The sequence below is a fragment of the Nerophis ophidion genome, linkage group LG12 (assembly GCF_033978795.1).
Source record: "Nerophis ophidion isolate RoL-2023_Sa linkage group LG12, RoL_Noph_v1.0, whole genome shotgun sequence".
NCBI classification, from domain to species: Eukaryota; Metazoa; Chordata; class Actinopteri; order Syngnathiformes; family Syngnathidae; genus Nerophis; species Nerophis ophidion.
The window spans coordinates 16261977-16280507 of record NC_084622.1 but is presented as its reverse complement, the minus strand read 5'-3'; the positions used below and the strand labels follow the sequence as shown (position 1 = coordinate 16280507).

General features: G+C 42.0%; 1 protein-coding gene across 1 annotated transcript in view; it reads right to left on the bottom strand.

Moving 5' to 3' along the window:
- LOC133563031 (proprotein convertase subtilisin/kexin type 5) overlaps positions 1–13041 on the bottom strand; it is a 59270-nt gene extending 46229 nt beyond the window's left edge. The window contains exon 1 of the mRNA XM_061916939.1: positions 12749–13041. Coding sequence (XP_061772923.1) covers positions 12749–12956 — 208 coding nt within the window. The 5' untranslated portion in view covers positions 12957–13041. The remainder of the gene's footprint in view (positions 1–12748) is intronic.
- Positions 13042–18531: the final 5490 nt, after the last annotated feature.

Here is an 18531-nt window from a genome sequence, read left to right as displayed (position 1 = left end):
AGATTGTCAGAGACATTTTAAAACAAGCTATTAGCGCACTTTTGTGCATGATGTCACTAAGATGACATATCATCCATCCATCCATCCATCCATCATCTTCCGCTTATCCGAGGTCGGGTCGCGGGGGCAGCAGCCTAAGCAGGGAAGCCCAGACTTCCCTATCTCCAGCCACTTCGTCTAGCTCTTCCCGGGGGATCCCGAGGCGTTCCCAGGCCAGCCGGGAGACATAGTCTTCCCAACGTGTCCTGGGTCTTCCCCGTGGCCTCCTACCAGCTGGACGTGCCCTAAACACATCCCTAGGGAGGCGTTCGGGTGGCATCCTGACCAGATGCCCGAACCACCTCATCTGGCTCCTCTCGATGTGGAGGAGCAGCGGCTTTACGTTGAGCTCCTCCCGGATGGCAGAGCTTCTCACCCTATCTCTAAGGGAGAGCCCCGCCACCCGGCGGAGGAAACTCATTTCGGCCGCTTGTACCCGTGATCTTATCCTTTCGGTCATGACCCAAAGCTCATGACCATAGGTGAGGATGGGAACGTAGATCGACCGGTAAATTGAGAGCTTTGCCTTCCGGCTCAGCTCCTTCTTCACCACAACGGATCGATACAACGTCCGCATTACTGAAGACGCCGCACCGATCCGCCTGTCGATCTCACGATCCACTCTTCCCCCACTCGTGAACAAGACTCCTAGGTACTTGAACTCCTCCACTTGGGGCAGGGTCTCCTCCCCAACCCGGAGATGGCACTCCACCCTTTTCCGGGCGAGAACCATGGACTCGGACTTGGAGGTGCTGATTCTCATTCCGGTCGCTTCACACTCGGCTGCGAACCGATCCAGTGAGAGCTGAAGATCCCGGCCGGATGAAGCCATCAGGACTACATCATCTGCAAAAAGCAGAGACCTAATCCCGTGGCCACCAAACCGGAACCCCTCAACGCCTTGGCTGCGCCTAGAAATTCTGTGACATATCAAAACAACACTAAATAAATGTGCACTTTTTGTACAGAACGCCACTACAATAGTTTAAAACAAATAAAGTGCACTTTTGTGCATGATGTCACACAAGATATTTCAAAAAGGGTCAAATAAAAATGAGCTGCATATTAGGAAATCAAATAGTGTATGTCCTTCGCTATGTGGTAGGTTGCTGCGGACATTATCTCCTTCTGTTGTTGACAATTTTTTTCATACGGTGTTGCTCTGGAAATGTTTGCCTCGGGCATTTTGATGGTTTGGCACTGGATGGAGACGTTGAAATGCGGAGGAAGCACTCTTCATTCTCTAGCACATGGGTGTCAAACTCTGGCCCGCGGGCCAAATCTGGCCCGCCGTGTAATTTATTTTGGCCCTTGAGGCAATATCAAATTAACATTGGAGCTGGCCCGCCGGTGTTATACAGCGTCGGTACCGCTGTAACACCGCATTCACCGCTAATACTCATACTTGCCAACCCTCCTAATTTTCCCGGTAGACTCCCGAAGTTCAGTGCCCCTCCCTAAAATCTCCCGGGGCAACCATTCTCCCGAATTTCTACCGATTTCCACCTGGACAACTATATTGAGGGCGTGCATTTAAGGCACTGCCTTTAGCATTCTCTACAAGCTGTCGTCACGTCCGCTTTTCCTCCATACTAACAGCGTGTCACATAATATGTGTGGCTCTTACACACACAAACACACACACACACACACACACACAAGTGAATGCAAGCCATACTTGGTCAACAGCCATACAGGTCACACTGAGGGTGGCCGTATAAACAACTTTAGCACTGTTACAAATAGGCGCCACACTGTGAACCCACACCAAACAAGAATGACAAACACATTTCGGGTGAACATCCGCACGTAACACAACAGAAGAAATACCCAGAACCCCTTGCAGCACTAACTCTTCCGGGAAACTTCCAGCAAACTGACCAATAATTAACATTTTTTTCATGCATTTTTTCTTGCTACGTCAAGTTTTAAATGTTTGATTTATTCATTATTGTTATTTTATTTTCAAATGTATTATTAGCCTGAGGAAAAAGTTCATTTTGATATTTACCTCAGAAGGCTGCAAATAGAAAAAAAAAGGCACTTAATTTTTATTTAAATTTTATTTGATATGCCATTGATATTTTTTAATTATTATTATTATTATTTGAAACTCGATTTTGCATGTCACTATAAATTTATATAAGTCTTGCTTGTTCAATATTCAATGCAAAACTTGTTAGGGTCCTTATTAAAAGGTTTATTTGTTCAACCCTTGGCCCGCGGCTTTGTTCAGTTTAAAATTTCGGCCCACTCTGTATTTGAGTTTGACACCCCTGCTCTAGCAGGTGACTTTTCAAATTATTGTCAACGTGTGGACTTTGAGGTTTGCTTTCCTGGAAAGCAAAGGAAAGTTGGAGCGGGCAACGCATGAAGGTAAGGACATCATGTATTTTAACACTAACAAAATAAACAAACAAAAGGCACGCACAGGGCGGAAGTCCAAAATTTGGCTGATGAAACAAAAACTCGATAACTGTGACATAAGAAAACAAAAACTTACTTGGCATGGCAAGAAGCAAAACTATGGATCGGCATGAGTGACAGAAAGTAGCATGGCATGAAGTGAAGAGAGGTAGAGTCGCCAGGCTGACTTCCTGGCAACTTTCGGTTTAAATAATACAGGTGATTGAACAGGTGCGTGAGTCAAAACAAATCAGGTGTGTGACATGACAGGTGAAACTAATTGGTAGGCACGGTTAACAAAGCAAACAAGGAAGTGCAAAAACAGGAAACAATGGAGTCTTAAGCAAAACAGAACATAACTAAACAAAACATGATCACAAGACATGACAATTATGCTACATATAAGCAGTAATGCTACTTTTTGTCGCAACGCTTTTGTCCCACACCTGACAAATTACTGTTGTCTAATTGACATATTCCCACTTGAAGCCAAACCACCGCCAGATGATGGACCCCCAGTTGTTTTTCTTGGGAATTAATTCTTTCTTCACTTGTTACCAGATTCGCACCTTCTTTCTCTCTCGTATTACCACTCGCACGGCTCCGCTAGCATCACAGCTAACGTTGCCCATGCTGCTACCTCTCTGCTCAGCGAGGGCGTACACGTATGTGACGTATGACGTGAAATTATGTGACGTATGTAAGAAGGTGCGCTTGCTGTCTGTGATAAAGAGAGACAACAAAGAGTGAGAAAAGCCTGTAGTGTAATGCCAGCAGCTAAAACTAACTGCGTGAGAACGTACATTCGAAAATCACGATATAGTTATTTTCCATTAAGCACAGAGACAAACCCGCAATATATCAAGTATATCGATATATTGCACAGGCCTATTTTATGGGTTTTGATTAGGGATGGACCGATTAATATATATATATTCGGCCGAATGTGGTAAAAAAAGCCACATTCGGCCTTCGGTGGAATGAGTTAAAAATAAGGCCGAATAGTGGCGTGTGACGCAATTTTTTGACCAAGGGGTCGGGAACCTTTTTGGCTGAGAGAGCAATGAAAGCCAAATATTTCAAAATGTATTTCCGTGAGAGCCATATCATATTTTTTAACACGGAATACAACTAAATGCGTGCATTTTTAAGTAAGACCAACATTTTTAGAGTATAATAAGTCTCTTATTCTTTTTAATAACATTGTTATTCTGAAGCTAACCAATAATAAATAAAATGTCATGTCTGTTGATCATGTTTTTGTTTGGCCATGTCCTGTTTGTCTTTTGGACTCTTTAAGTTCCTGTTTTTTTCCACTCCTTTGTCTGGATTCCTTGGTTACCCATTTTGTCCACCTGTATCTGGTGGACAAAATGCCCTCTCACCTGCTTCTCGAGCACTAATCAGAGGCAGTATTAAGCTTGTCTTTGCCAGTCAGTCGCCCTGGCGTCAATGTGATCTTTTCTTGCTCTGTGCTGACTTGTTTCATGCCTTGCCATAGTTTCGTAGTTTTCTTTGATTTATGTTCATAGTCTGTTTATGCGTTAGCTTTCTTCCTTAGCCCAAGTTATGCCGCCGCTGTGAGCGATTTTTGTTTATATCTTTTTTTAGTTTAAATTTAGTCATGTTTTTACCTAAATGCCATGTCCTGAGTAGTCTGTCTGCCTTCCTGGGAGAACGACCCCGCAGCAAGCTGCGACCCCCCCATCATGACATAAAATACTTCTTACCATTAGTGCGACTTTTTGAACAGGTGCGGTAGGAAACGGATGGATGGATTTAAATGCATGAGAATGTTTTATATTTTCAACGTTATTTTTAGCACTGTAAATTCCAGCGGAATTATTCATAATTATCGTGTTAAGCAATGTCAGCTAAGATTTATCTGAGAGCCAGATGCAGTCATCAAAAGATCCACATCTGGCTCAAGAGCTATAGGTTCCCTACCCCTGCCCTATAACATCTGCATGACGTGAAATTATGATTGCTAATGTAAAAAAAAAAAAAAAAGTAAACTTTCAGAGTGCTGCCTTGGAGCACTTTTGTGTCCCCACCAATCTCAAAATCAAACCTACTCCCTTGCCTGTACTAATACAACTTTCAATCCATTCAATCAATCAAAAGGCTGCAGCTGCTATTGACACTGCTCCACACACACTACATGACAATAGACATTGCAGAGATGTTTGATGCCCTTTGATAAACAACATGAAAGTTGTGGACCGCATAAAACAATCCCCATGCTGCAGAATAGGACTGTGACCCCCGCCCAGGTCTGTGTGAAGCAGAGAGGTTAAGCCCAGGTAATTTTAGCCAAAGGGGATATTTTTTTTTCTCCCTTTCCCTCGGATTATAACAAAGAGCCTATTCTGACAGTATCAGATTACACTGAAAATGCTGGAGAAAAATGATCACACCTACACTTTTTTTTAAGAATGTCAATGGTACTGCGGTGACTTGAGATTCTAGGAAGGGCGCCTGTGATTGTTTAACGAGGGTAAGTGTTAAACCACAAACTACTTTGGAATGTTTTTCACTGGTCATCCATTACATTTTCAATTCACCCGATAGGAATGTTCTTATCTTCTTTCATCTATATGAGGTCAAATAGAGGAAGCTGTGATCAAACAAGGATTATGTATTCGCTCTATAAAGATAAGCACTACAATACACATCAGACAGACAGGAGTAACAATAGTGTCAATATTCTTTCATTGTAGAAAAAAAAAACTTGTCAGAATAATTGTATCTAAGTTATCACAAAACTTTGTGTTGTCATGAGTTCCCGGCGAGAAGACAAAAGTTGTCTTTGATCCTGCCAAGAAGAAAGCTTGTAAAACTCCACTGTGTAGGATGGGAAGCAACATGAAGGCGTTGTGTTTCTTTGATGTATTGTAATCAACAGAAAGATTGTGCCTTGACCCGAGAACTACAAAGCGGAGAGGAAGCCCGGCCAGACTCCCCTCCAGGCTGTCACATATTGTTGGTGACAAACCCCAAGATGCAGAGATGGTGGCAGGCATTGAATAGGAAAACATAATTTAATGTCGGGCTTCCCGGTGGCAGAGGGGTTAGTGCGTCTGCCTCACAGTACGAAGTTCCTGCAGTCCTGGGTTCAAATCCAGGCTCGGGAGCTTTCTGTGTGGAGTTTGCATGTTCTCCCCGTGAATGCGTGGATTCCCTCCGGGTACTCCGGCTTCCTACCACTTCCAAAGACATGCACCTGGGGATAGGTTGATTGGCAACACTAAATTGGCCCTAGTGTGTGAATGTGAGTGTTGGCCCTGCGATGAGGTGGCGACTTGTTCAGAGTGTACCCCGCCTTCCGCCCAAATGTAAATGAGATAGGCGCCAGCGCCCCCCGCGACCCCAAAAGGGAATAAGCGGTAGGAAATGGATGGATGGATGGAATTTAATGTCCAAAAATGTAAAAATAAAGAAAAAACACAAACCAAAGACCAGGAACAAACAAGCTGGAAGCAGCGAACAGGAACCAGCAAACAGGAACTAGGAACAGAAAAACTGGGAATAGGTAACGGCTAACAGGGAAATACAAAACAAGGAGCTAAGAGAAAGCAAACTACAAATAGCTAACAGGAACAGTTACAGCTACGACCACAGCGACAAGGACAAGTAGCAGCATGACAGGTAGTAGCTGTAACCATATCGACAATGACAGGTAGTGGTGACATCGACACGACAATACTCCAACACCGAGTGGAGGACAAAGCAGGTTTAAATAGTAGGTGGCTGATTGACACCAGGTGTGGCCAGGTGCCAATCAGCCACAGCTGAGGGGAAAACAGCGCACAGGGGAAAAAAACAGGAAACAGACAAAATAAGAGCACTGACAGGAACTAAAGACAGGAAATACTACACACACACAGGAAAAACTAAAACACAAACAAACTGTCAGTGGCAAGCCTGACGAATCCAATTTTAAAAGTGTGATTAACTTAAGGCCCAAGCTGTTTGTTTACAGCACTCAGGGAGAACAGCAGGAAATAAAGACAAACAGAGGAAAAACTAAAACATGATCAAACTGACAGGGACAAGCCTGACACAGGCGACCTTTTCTTCAAACGGTTTGTAATCAACGGCGATGGCTGTTTAAGACCGCCGTCCCTTAGAAACAGCTGTTGCCATGTAATCAGGGAAAGTCCAAATAAAAGAGGAGACCTACAATATTTCGTCAGGATCGTGGTGTGACGTCTCTCCTCAATTGAGCCAAATTTAATTATGTCTGTTTAATTCCTTGCTTCTTGTCTTGTTTAATAGATGTCATCAGCGTTTAAACCTGACAATACTGTATACCAGATCTGGGCAAAATAGGACGCACGGTCCACATGCGGCCCATTAAGATTTTCAATCCTGTTCTACATCATTTTTTTTTTGGACCTTTAACATCAAAACTGTAGCCGCCATTATGTTGTACAGTGGTGTTTTTAAATTATCGTAAGTCTTGAACTATAGAAATTACTTCAATGGTTGAAATCTGCACTTTTTGGGTGTTGTAGGAGTTATTACGGTAATCAAGGTCACTGCAGCTCAGACCAGGAACAAAGCAGAGTGGGCGGGGTTTGTTTTCAGAGCAGCCAGCCCCAAAACGCGTGCATCAGAAACAGATGCGGAAGCAGATTTTTACAACAAAGTTCTGCATAAAAGTGATAATATATGATATTACAGGTGTTTATTATTCATATTTTGCTGTTTTTTACATTTTTGTTGTGTTCTGCTCAGTTGTAAAAGATGTCTATCAATGAGCGAAGTTCATATGTTGTTAATATTCAGTGTTTTATTGTTCATTGTCGGGTTGTACGGTACACCGGTATTAGTATAGTACTGCGATACTAATGAATCATATTTGGTACTATACCGCCTCTAAAAAGTACCGGACGATACTAGTCTAGTCAATACTACTATGATTACGTTGATATTTTTTAGCACCACAAAATCTTTTTTGTTTATTGTTGTCATGATCGGTGGTCCGGATTATGTTTTTGTATTTTCTGCTATTTTTGGTCTCCATTAGTTCCTGTTTTTGTGCACCCTTGTTTGTTTTAGTATCCATGATGACTCCTGCTGTTTGCACTTCCTTGTTTATTTTGTCACCTTGGTTACTCATTGTGTTCACCTGTCTTTGATTACTGCTCACCCGCTCACCTGCTTCCCGAGCACAAATCAGAGGCAGTATTTAAGCTCGTCTTTGCCAGTCAGTCACCCTGGCGTCATGCTCTGTTCTTGCCACAGTAAGTTTTGTTTGTTTCTTGCAATGCGTCTGTTCTTTTCAAGCCATGCCGAGTAAGTTTTTTTTGTGTTTATTAATGCCACGGTTAGCTACTTTTGTTTCATGTTCATAATTCAGTCCAAGTGTTAGTTTGGTTTTCTGCGTTAAGTTGTGCTTTCGCCTTGTGCGCCTTTATGTTTTCACCTTTTTTGAGATTCAGGATTAAATCGTGTTTATACCTACATGCCATGTTCCGAGTAGTCCGTCTGATCCTGTAAATACTTGGTATTGGATCGATATCTAAATGTGTGGTATCATCCAAAACTAATGTAAAGCATCCAAACAAGAGACAAATAAGTCATTATTACATTTTAACAGAAGTGTAGATAGAACATGTTAAAAGAGAAAGTAAGCAGATATTGACAGTAAATGAACAAGTAGATTCTCTACCACTTGCCCTTAATAATGTTGACAAAAATAATAACATGATAAATGACAAAATATGCTAGTGGTTAGAGTGTCTGCCCTGAGATGGGTAGGTTGTGAGTTCAAACCCCGGCCGAGTCATATCAAAGACTATAAGAATGGGAGCCATTACCTCCCTGCTTGGCACTCAGCATCAAGGGTTGGAATTGGGGGTTAAATCACCAAAAATTATTCCCGGGCGCGGCCACCGCTGCTGCCCACTGCTCCCCTCACCTCCCAGGGGGTGATCAAGGGTGATGGGGTCAAATGCAGAGAATAATCTCGCCACACTTAGTGTGTGACTGTCATTGGTACTTTGACTTTTTACTGGATAGGTCAGCAGACTAACTAAGAGCCTTTGTTTGTTTATCCATCATCCACTCTCTACCGCCCGTCCCGTTCAGGGTAGCAGGGGGTCGCTGGAGCTCATCCCAGCCGCACCCGGGCGGAAAGCGGGGCACACACTAGGGCCAATTTAGTGTTGCCAATCAACTTATCCCCAGGTGCATGTTTTTGTCGGTGGGAGGAAGCCGGAGTACCAGGAGGGAACCCACGCAGTCACGGGGAGAACATGCAAACTCCACACAGAAAGATCCCGAGCCCGGGATTGAACCCAGGACAAGTCAGGACCTTTCAAATTGTGAGGCGCATGCACTAACCCCTGTTCTAGCGTGCTGCCCTCTTTGTTTGTTGACTTACTGCTAAAAGACAAGTTGTCTAGTATGTTCACTTTTTAATTTAAGGACAAAATTGCAATAATAAACAAATGTTTAATGTACCCTAAGATTTTTTTTGTTCAAATAAAGCCAATAATGCCCATTTTTGTGGTCCCCTTTATTATATATGCATCAGAGCCAGAACGAACCGGCTCAGAGATAGCTTCTTTCCCAGAGCTGTCACCATGTTGAAATCTAACTTATAATAATAATAATAATAATTCACCCCTATACAATATCCTACCCTAATACCCTACTGTGCAATACTACCCTTCCTGTGCAATACGTCCGACACTGATTGTTATTAATTACTTCGGCACTCTTGTCTTGTTCCGTATATTGTACAGTATTTTGTATTTCTATAGTGTTTTGTATATTGTACAGGATTGCTTATTATTTTTATTGGATAGTTGTCTGTTTATTTCAATTGTTAGTTTTTTCCTTTATTACCTCGTGTTATTTATTTTAACCCATATTTGTTCCCACGACCGCATCTTAAGTTGAAGTCCTTAATCTTGTTATATGCAAATATAATGACAATAAAGTCCATTCTATTCTATTCTATTCTATTTAGGAAAGTATCGAAAAGTACCCAAAAGTATCGAAATACAAAAATATTGGTATCGGGACAACACTAGTTCATAGTTAATATTGTAAATCCCACTTTCCTTATTTTCATGTAGAACGTGGAATGTGGGGTTCGTTTTTCCGTAAGGCAGAAGAAAGTTGGAGCGGGCAAGGTGTGAAGGTAATGATATATTTTATTTTAACACTCTGACTACAAAAAAGAAGCAAACAAAAGGCGCGCACAATGGCGGAGAACAAACTGGACTAATGAAACAAAACTTGCACAAAGGCAGAAACTATGAACAATAAACAAAAACTTACTTGGCATGGAACTATAAAACAAGCAGCATGAATCATAAACATGGCATGAAGGAGAGTGGAGATAGCATGGCATGACGTTGTCAGGCTTGTCCCTGACAGTTTTGGTCTATGTCTCAGTTTTTCCTCTGCGTTTGTCTTTAGTTCCTGTCAGCACTCTTATTTTGGTTCTGTTTCCTGTTTGTCTACCTGAGTGCTGTCTAACCCTCAGCTGTGGCTGATTGGCACCTGGCCACACCTGGGATCAATCAGCCAGCCACTATTTAAGACCTGTTTTCTCCTCCAGTCGGTGCTGGATTATTGTCGTGTCAATGTCATTTTCTACTTGTCATTCCTACTAGTCGTGTGAATGCAGCATAGTGGTAAGCTATATTTGGTAGATGTTTTGTAGCTTACTGTTTTTTGTTCCTTGCTTCCGATTAGTTTGTTTATAGACCTTAGTTTGTTATAACCGCCCATGTGCGTGCTTTTTGTTTGTTCTTGTTTTTATTTTAATTAAATCATGTTTTCATATGCTATGCCTGCCTCCGTCTCTGCATCTTGGGGTTCGACATCAAATAACCATGACAGACGTAAGTAAAGGTAAAGTCGCCAGGCTGACTTCCTGGCATCTTTCGCTTTGAATAATAGACATGATTAGTGACAGGTGTGCGAGTGCAAAACGTGAGACAGGTGCGTGACATAAGGACAGGTGAAAACTAATGGGTAGTCATGGAAACAAAAAAAACAAGGAAGTGCAAAAACAGCAAACAATGGAGTCATAACAGTGTGACCTTGGACTATGTTAAGGTAACGTGTGGAGTTCCCCAGGGTTCGGTCCTTGGCCCTGCACTCTTCAGCATCTACATGCTGCCGCTGGGTGACATCATACGCAAATACGGTGTTAGCTTTCACTGTTATGCTGATGACACCCAACTCTACATGCCCCTAAAGCTGACCAACACGCCGGATTGTAGTCAGCTGGAGGCGTGTCTTAATGAAATTAAACAATGGATGTCTGCTAATTTTTTGCAACTCAACGCCAAAAAAACGGAAATGCTGATTATCGGTCCTGCTAGACAACGACCTCTATTTAATAATACAACTTTAACCTTTGACAACCAAATAATAAAACAAGGTGACTCTGTAAGAAATCTGGGTATTATCTTCGACCCAACTCTCTCCTTTGAGTCACACATTAAAAGCGTTACTAAAACGGCCTTCTTTCATCTCCGTAATATCGCTAAAATTCGCTCCATTTTGTCCACTAAAGACGCTGAGATCATTATCCATGCGTTTGTTACGTCTCGTCTCGATTACTGTAACGTATTATTTTCGGGTCTCCCCATGTCTAGCATTAAAAGATTACAGTTGGTACAAAATGCGGCTGCTAGACTTTTGACAAGAACAAGAAAGTTTGATCATATTACGCCTATGGGTTCCCTCCGGGTACTCAGGCTTCCTCCCACTTCCAAAGACATGCACCTGGGGATAGGTTGATTGACAACACTAAATTTGGCCCTAGTGTTTGAATGTGAGTGTGAATGTTGTCTGTCTATCTGTGTTGGCCCTGCGATGAGGTGGCGACTTGTCCAGGGTGTACCCCGCCTTCCGCCCGATTGTAGCTGAGATAGGCGCCAGCACCCCCCGCGACCCCAAAAGGGAATAAGCGGTAGAAAATGGATGGATGGATGGATGGATGTATACACTTTTATATACATATATACCTACATATATACCTATACTGGCTCACCTGCACTGGCTTCCTGTGCACTTAAGATGTGACTTTAAGGTTTTACTACTTACGTATAAAATACTACACGGTCTAGCTCAATCCTATCTTGCCAATTGTATAGTACCATATGGCCCGGCAAGAAATCTGCGTTCAAAAGACTCCGGCTTATTAGTTATTCCTAAAGCCCCAAAAAAGTCTGCGGGCTATAGAGCATTTTCCTTCCGGGCTCCAGTACCCTGGAATGCTACGTCAGTAGAAGCATTTAAGTCTCACCTTAAAACTCATTTATATACTTTAGCCTTTAAATAGACCTCCTTTCTAGACCAGTTGATCTGCTGCTTCTTTTCTTTTTCTCCTCTGTCCGGTCCGATGACCATGGATGAAGTACTGGCTGTCCAGAGTCGAGACCCAGGATGGACCGCTCGTCGGGACCCCGGATGGACCACTCGCCTGTGTATCGGTTGGGGACATCTCTACGATGCTGATCCAACTCCGCTTGGGATGGTTTCCTGTGGACGGGACTCTCGCTGTTGTCTTGGATCCGCTTTGAACTGAACTCTCGCAGCTGTGTTGGAGCCACTATGGATTGAACTTTCACAGTATCATGTTAGACCCGCTCGACATCCATTGCTTTCGGTCCCCTAGAGGGGGCGGGGGGGTGCCCACTTCTGAGGTCCTCCCCAAGGTTTCTCATAGTCATCATTGTCACTGGCGTCCCACTGGGTGTGAGTTTTCCTTGCCCTTATGTGGGTTCTTCAGAGGATGTCATAGTCGTAGTGGTTTGTACAGTCCTTTGAGACATTTGTGATTTAGGGCTATATAAACGAACATTGATTGATTGATTGATTAAGCAAAACAGAACATAACTAAACAAAACATGATCACAAGACATGACATTTGGGTGTCCCATTCAGTAAAAAAAAATGTAAAATTCTATTCCGTTTATTTGAGGTGGTCTGTCACAACGTTTTTATAACTCTATCGGACATTCATCCATCCATTTATTTTGTACCACTTGTCCCTTTTGGGGTCGCGGAGATTGCTGGAGCCTATCTCAGCTGCATTCGGGCGTAAGACTTTTAGTATTAGTGTTCCTGAAAAAAAAGGGAGCCAAACACATACTGTACAGCAGGTTTTTACAGCTAAATGTCTATATATCATTTATAGACACATACAGATTGACACCCATTACACATTTTCTTCTCTCAATGTGGCCCCACCAGTCGAAATATTCGCCCTTCTCTCCTATTTGCTTTTTCTTTAGTCGATCCAACTTTACTGGCCATTCTTACTCACCCACTCCACAGGTCGTGCATTCAAAGAGCTCATGCCCCTGGCACTCAGAGCAGGTGGGATGACAGAGGACGCACTGGCTCTTCAGCAGAAACTGTCCGCTCGGGCAAGGCGACGGAGCTTTGCAGCCAGCGTGAGAAACGCAGCAACACAGGAGGAAGATGATCCGGATCGCACCGGAAAAGAAGCGGAAGGCGGAGAGGGACCTCATTGCCGGGGGAGCCGGGGGGACTTGTGTGCGGCAGCGAGTGGGGAAGAGGAGGCAATGCAGCTGACCCACTCCCACCCACGCAGTGCATGCAGCCAGTCAGGCACTCTCTCACTTACTCACTTACACACACACACACACACACACACACACACACACACGTTCTTGTATTTTATACCAAACAGAGACCTCCGAAAAAAGCCTACCTCTTTAGGACCACCCTTTCTAGATATATAAAGATTTGTATTTACAACATTAATAAAATATACTATGCAAATATAAAAAAAGGTAAGTTTTTGTAAATTTTTTGTTTTTTTTTTGTTTGTAATTGGTTTTTAATCTTCATTATTTATTTCAAGTACGTCACTATATACATTTTTTTATTCTATTAATTTGGCCAAAGGGGGCGCATTTCAATTTCTTACACACACTTGTTATTTCATATGTTGGCCAGAGGGGGAGCACCTCAACTTTTTACACATACTTGTTATTTGCTATTATTGTAGAAGCATTCAAGTCACATCTTAAAACTCATTTGTATACTCTATCCTTTAAATCAGGGGTTTGAGTTTGAGTTTGAGTTTGAGTTTATTTGGAACATGCAAGCATACAACATGATACATCACAATTTCCAGTTTCTCTTTTCAACATTTTCGAAAAGGAGTAGAAAGAAGCAGAGCTTATTTAATCCTACCCCTTTTCTTTTACATGACAGTTGCTAAAACTTTTGTTCACTTCCTGTTCTCAATGTATTCACAATGTATACTCCATAAGTAATAAGTAATCACAATACAAATAAATAAATAAATAAATAATTGGTGAAGTAAGTTTTATTCCATACAATGAGATAAGTCAGATTAGTTTGAGAATGAATGGGTGAGTAAAATCAGAAGGTTTATCATAGTTCTTCTTTTTTGTACTTTGTAAACACTTCCAGTTTGAAGAGTTTTTTGAAGTGGATCATATTAGTACATTGTTTGATTGCTTTGCTTAATCCATTCCATAATTTAATTCCACATACTGATATACTGAAGGTCTTAAGTGTTGTACGTGCATACAAATGTTTTAAATTACATTTTTCTCTAAGATTATATTTCTCTACTTTTGTTGAGAAGAATTGTTGTATATTTTTGGGAGGCAGGTTATAAATTGCTTTGTGTATAATCTTAGCTGTTTGCAATTCCACTATGTCCTGGAATTTCAGTATCTTTGATTCAATAAATAAAGTGTTTAAATGTTCTCTATATCCAACATTATGTATTATTCTAACTGATCTTTTTTTGTAAGACTGTTAGTGAATGAAGTGTTCTTTTGTAATTATTTCCCCATATTTCTACACAGTAACTCAGATATGGTAACACTAGTGAGCAGTAGAGAGTATAAAGTGATTTTTGGTCTAGAACATATTTGGCTTTATTCATTATTGATGTATTTCTTGCAACTTTATGTTGTATATTTTTTACATGAGATTTCCAGTTCAAATTATCATCAATCATTATACCTAGAAATTTGGTTTCATTTACTCTTTCAATTTCTATTCCGTCTATTTGTATTTGTGTTTGACTTTCTTTTCTACTGTTACCAAATAGCATTATTTTTGTTTTACTGAGATTCAATGATAGTCTGTTTTTGTCAAACCATTTTTTTAATTTGTTAATTTCTTCTGTTATTATTTGTATTATCCACTGTGTGTTCTCTCCTGAACAAAACGCTGTTGTATCATCCGCAAATAATACTAACTTTAAATCTCTTGTAACTTTACAAATGTCATTTATATAGAGATTGAATAATTTAGGTCCTAGTATTGATCCCTGAGGTACACCACAGGAAATATTTAGCATTGTAGAAGTGTGTTCGCCTAGCTTCACGTATTGTTTCCTGTTCGTTAGATAACTTCTTATCCAATTTAAGACTAACCCTCTGATGCCATATCGTTCCAGTTTTTTTATTAAAATATTGTGATTAATTGTGTCAAATGCTTTAGTTAGATCCATAAACACTGCTGCCGCACATTTTTTTACTATCTATTGCATTGGTAATTTCTTCTGTGATTTCAATTAAAGCCATTGAAGTTGAAACATTAGCTCTGTATCCATATTGGTTCTCTTCGAGTATTCTATATTTATTTATGAAACTCTCTAATCTGTTATTGAACAGTTTTTCAATGATTTTAGAAAATTGTGGAAGTAAAGAAACAGGTCTATAATTTCTAAATAGATGTTTATCACCAGTTTTACAAATTGGTGCAACTTTATCTATTTTCATTTTGTTTGGAAATGTACCTGTTTGAAATGATAGGTTACTAATATACATTAATGGTCCTGAGATCTCATCAATCACCTTTTTTAGGGGTCGGGAACCTTTTTGGCTGAGAGAGTCAAGAAGCCAAATATAAAAACATTTTTTTAACACTGAACACAACAAAACGCATGCATTTTTAAGAAAGACCAACATTTATACAGAGGTCTCTTATTCTTTGTAATAACATTGTTATTCTGAAGCTAACTGTGGGGAGGGCGTGGCCTGCGGGCCTGCAGCAAAGCAGGGTGTTGCCAGGACAGGCCTCGAATTCAGCGACAGGTGCGGAAACGGTTCCACCTGGGCCTTTTTATCTGATCACCTGTCGCTATGCCATAAGCAGCAGCCAGGAGGAGAGACGGGCTTGGGGCTAGAAACCAGAGTGCGAGCGAGAACGAAAGAGAAAAAGACAATTGCTGTAAAGCAACTGAGAGACTTATTGAAAAATAAAACAATATTGTAACCCTGAAACTGGCTCTCATGTCAGTGCTTGGTGGTCTGAAGAACCCCCTGGAAGGCAAGCCCCACACTAACCAATAATAAATAAATGACTTCTTGCCAACTTCTTGAACATAAAAATGCATAACAATATTTTATATTTTGAATGTTATTTTTAACACTGTGATTACAAGTGGAATTATTCATTATTTATCGTGTTAAGCAATGTCAGCTCAGATTTATCCGAGAGCCAGATGCGGTCATCAAAAGAGCCACATCTGGCTCGCGAGCCATAGGTTCCCTACCCCTGCTTTAAATAGACCTCAATGTCAATCAATCAATGTTTATTTATATAGCCCTAAATCACAAGTGTCTCAAAGGGCTGCACAAGCCACAAGGACATCCGAGGTTCAGCGCCCACCTACATAAGGGCAAGGAAAAACTCGCAACCCAGTGGGACGTCGATGAGCATGACTATGAGAAACCTTGGAGAGGACCGCAAATGTGGGTAAGACTGGAAGCAATGGACGTCCAGTGGGTCTAACATAATATTGTGAAAGTCCAGTCCATAGTGGATCTAACATTATAGTGAGTGTTATGTTTAAGTAAGGGGAGATGACGGCAGACTGACACCAGGTGGGAGTAATGTTCATAAATGTATTATATATATAGTCAATGTAGATATATAATAATAAACAATACTACTGAACTATATAATGGAGTGTGACAAAATCCAAGAGTATGCGTGTGACTATGTGTGTAGATTAGCTGAAGTGTGTGTTACCAAAGTGTTGATGAGAAAGAAGGAACGACGAAGTCCATGGGGCAGGCAGGATCAGGGGCGAGAGAGAGGCGTCAGAGTCCAGGGGCGAGCGAGGAGTCGAGGAACGAAGGAGGCAGTCGAAATCCAGGGAAAACGGAAGGAAAACAGGTTCACCATATGAGAAACTAAGTTCCCGCGAGGATCCCTGGGCCCACTGGTACTTTAAGCAGCATGCCCTCATCAATTCCAGGTGTGTGGAAAGGCAATCGTCTGCAGGCTTGTAGCTGCGTGGGCGTGCTGCTCTCAGCGCGAGCAGGGGCGTGTCCGAGCGCGCGGTCAGCTGTGAGAGGGCATGTGGGCGTGGCCCGCGGTGCGCTCGTCATGAGGCACAGATGAGGACGCATTGGAATGCGCCCTGGCCGTGACAGAGTCCAGTCCATAGTGGATCTAACATGACATTGTGAGAGTCCAGTCCATAGTGGATCTAACATAGTAGTGAGAGTCCAGTCCATAGGGGATCTAGCATAATAGTGACAGTCCAGTCCATAGTGGATCTGACATAACAGTGAGAGTCCAGTCCATAGTGGATCTAACATAATAGTGAGAGTCCAGTCCACAGTGGATCTAACATAATAGTGAGAGCCAAGTCCATAGTGGATATAACATAATAGTGAGAGCCCAGTCCATAGTGGATCTAACATAATAGCGAGAGTCCAGTCCATAGTGGATAGTGATAGTGAGAGCCCAGTCCATAGTGGATCCAACATAATAGTGAGAGCCCAGTCCATAGTGGATCTCACATGATAGTGAGAGTCCAGTCCATAGTGGATCTAACATAATAGTGAGAGCCCAGTCCATAGTGGCTCAAACATAATAGTGAGAGTCCAGTCCATAGTGGATCTAACATAATAGTGAGAGTCCAGTCCACAGTGGATCTAACATAATAGTGAGAGTCCAGTCCATAGCGGATCTAACATAATAGTGAGAGTCCAGTCCATAGTGGATCTAACATAATAGTGAGAGTCCAGTCCATAGTGGATCTAACATAATAGTGAGAGTCCAGTCCATAGTGGATCTAACATAATAGTGAGAGTCCAGTCCATAGTGGGGCCAGCAGGAGACCATCCCAAGCGGCGACAGGTCAGCAGCGCAGAGATGTTCCCAACTGATGCACAGGCGACCCCGGGTCCCGACTCTGGACAGCTAGCGCTTCATCCATGGCCACCGGATCTGTGTCACCCCCCCTCCACAAGGGAGGGACGGGAAGAGGAGAAAATAAAATAAATGGCAGATCAACTGGTCTTAAAGGGGGTCTATTTAAAGGCTAGAGTATACAAATTAGTTTAAAGATGGAACTTAAGTGATTCTACTGAGGTAGCATTTCAAACTTTTACCCCTTTTAGACCAGTTGATCTGCCGTTTCTTTTCTGCTCTGCCTCCCTCTCCCTCGTGGAAGGGGTCAGGAGGCACCGATTCGGTGACCACAGATGACGCGCTAGCTGTCCTAAGTCGGGACCCAGGGTGGACCACTCATCTGTGCATCAGTTGGGGACGTCTCTGCGCTGCTGACCTGTCTCCACTCCAGATGATCTCCTACTGGCCCCACTATGGACTGGACTCTCACACTATTATTTTAGATCCACTATGGACTGGACTCTCAAACTATTATGTTAGATCCACTATGTACTGGACTCTCACACTATTATGTTAGATCCACTATGGACTGGACTCTCACACTATTATGTTAGATCCACTATGGACTGGACTCTTTTACTATTATGTTAGATCCACTATGGACTGGACTCTCACACTATTATGTTGGTTCCACAATGGACTGGATTCTCACTATTATGTTAGATCCACTATGGACTGGACTCTCACTATTATGTTAGCTCCACTATGGACTGGACTCTCACACTATTATGTTAGATCCACTATGGACTGGACTCTCACACTATTACGTTAGATCCACTATGGACTGGACTCTCACACTATTATGTTAGATCCACTTTGGACTGGACTCTCACATTATTACGTTAGATCCACTATGGACTGGACTCTCACAATATTATGTTAGAT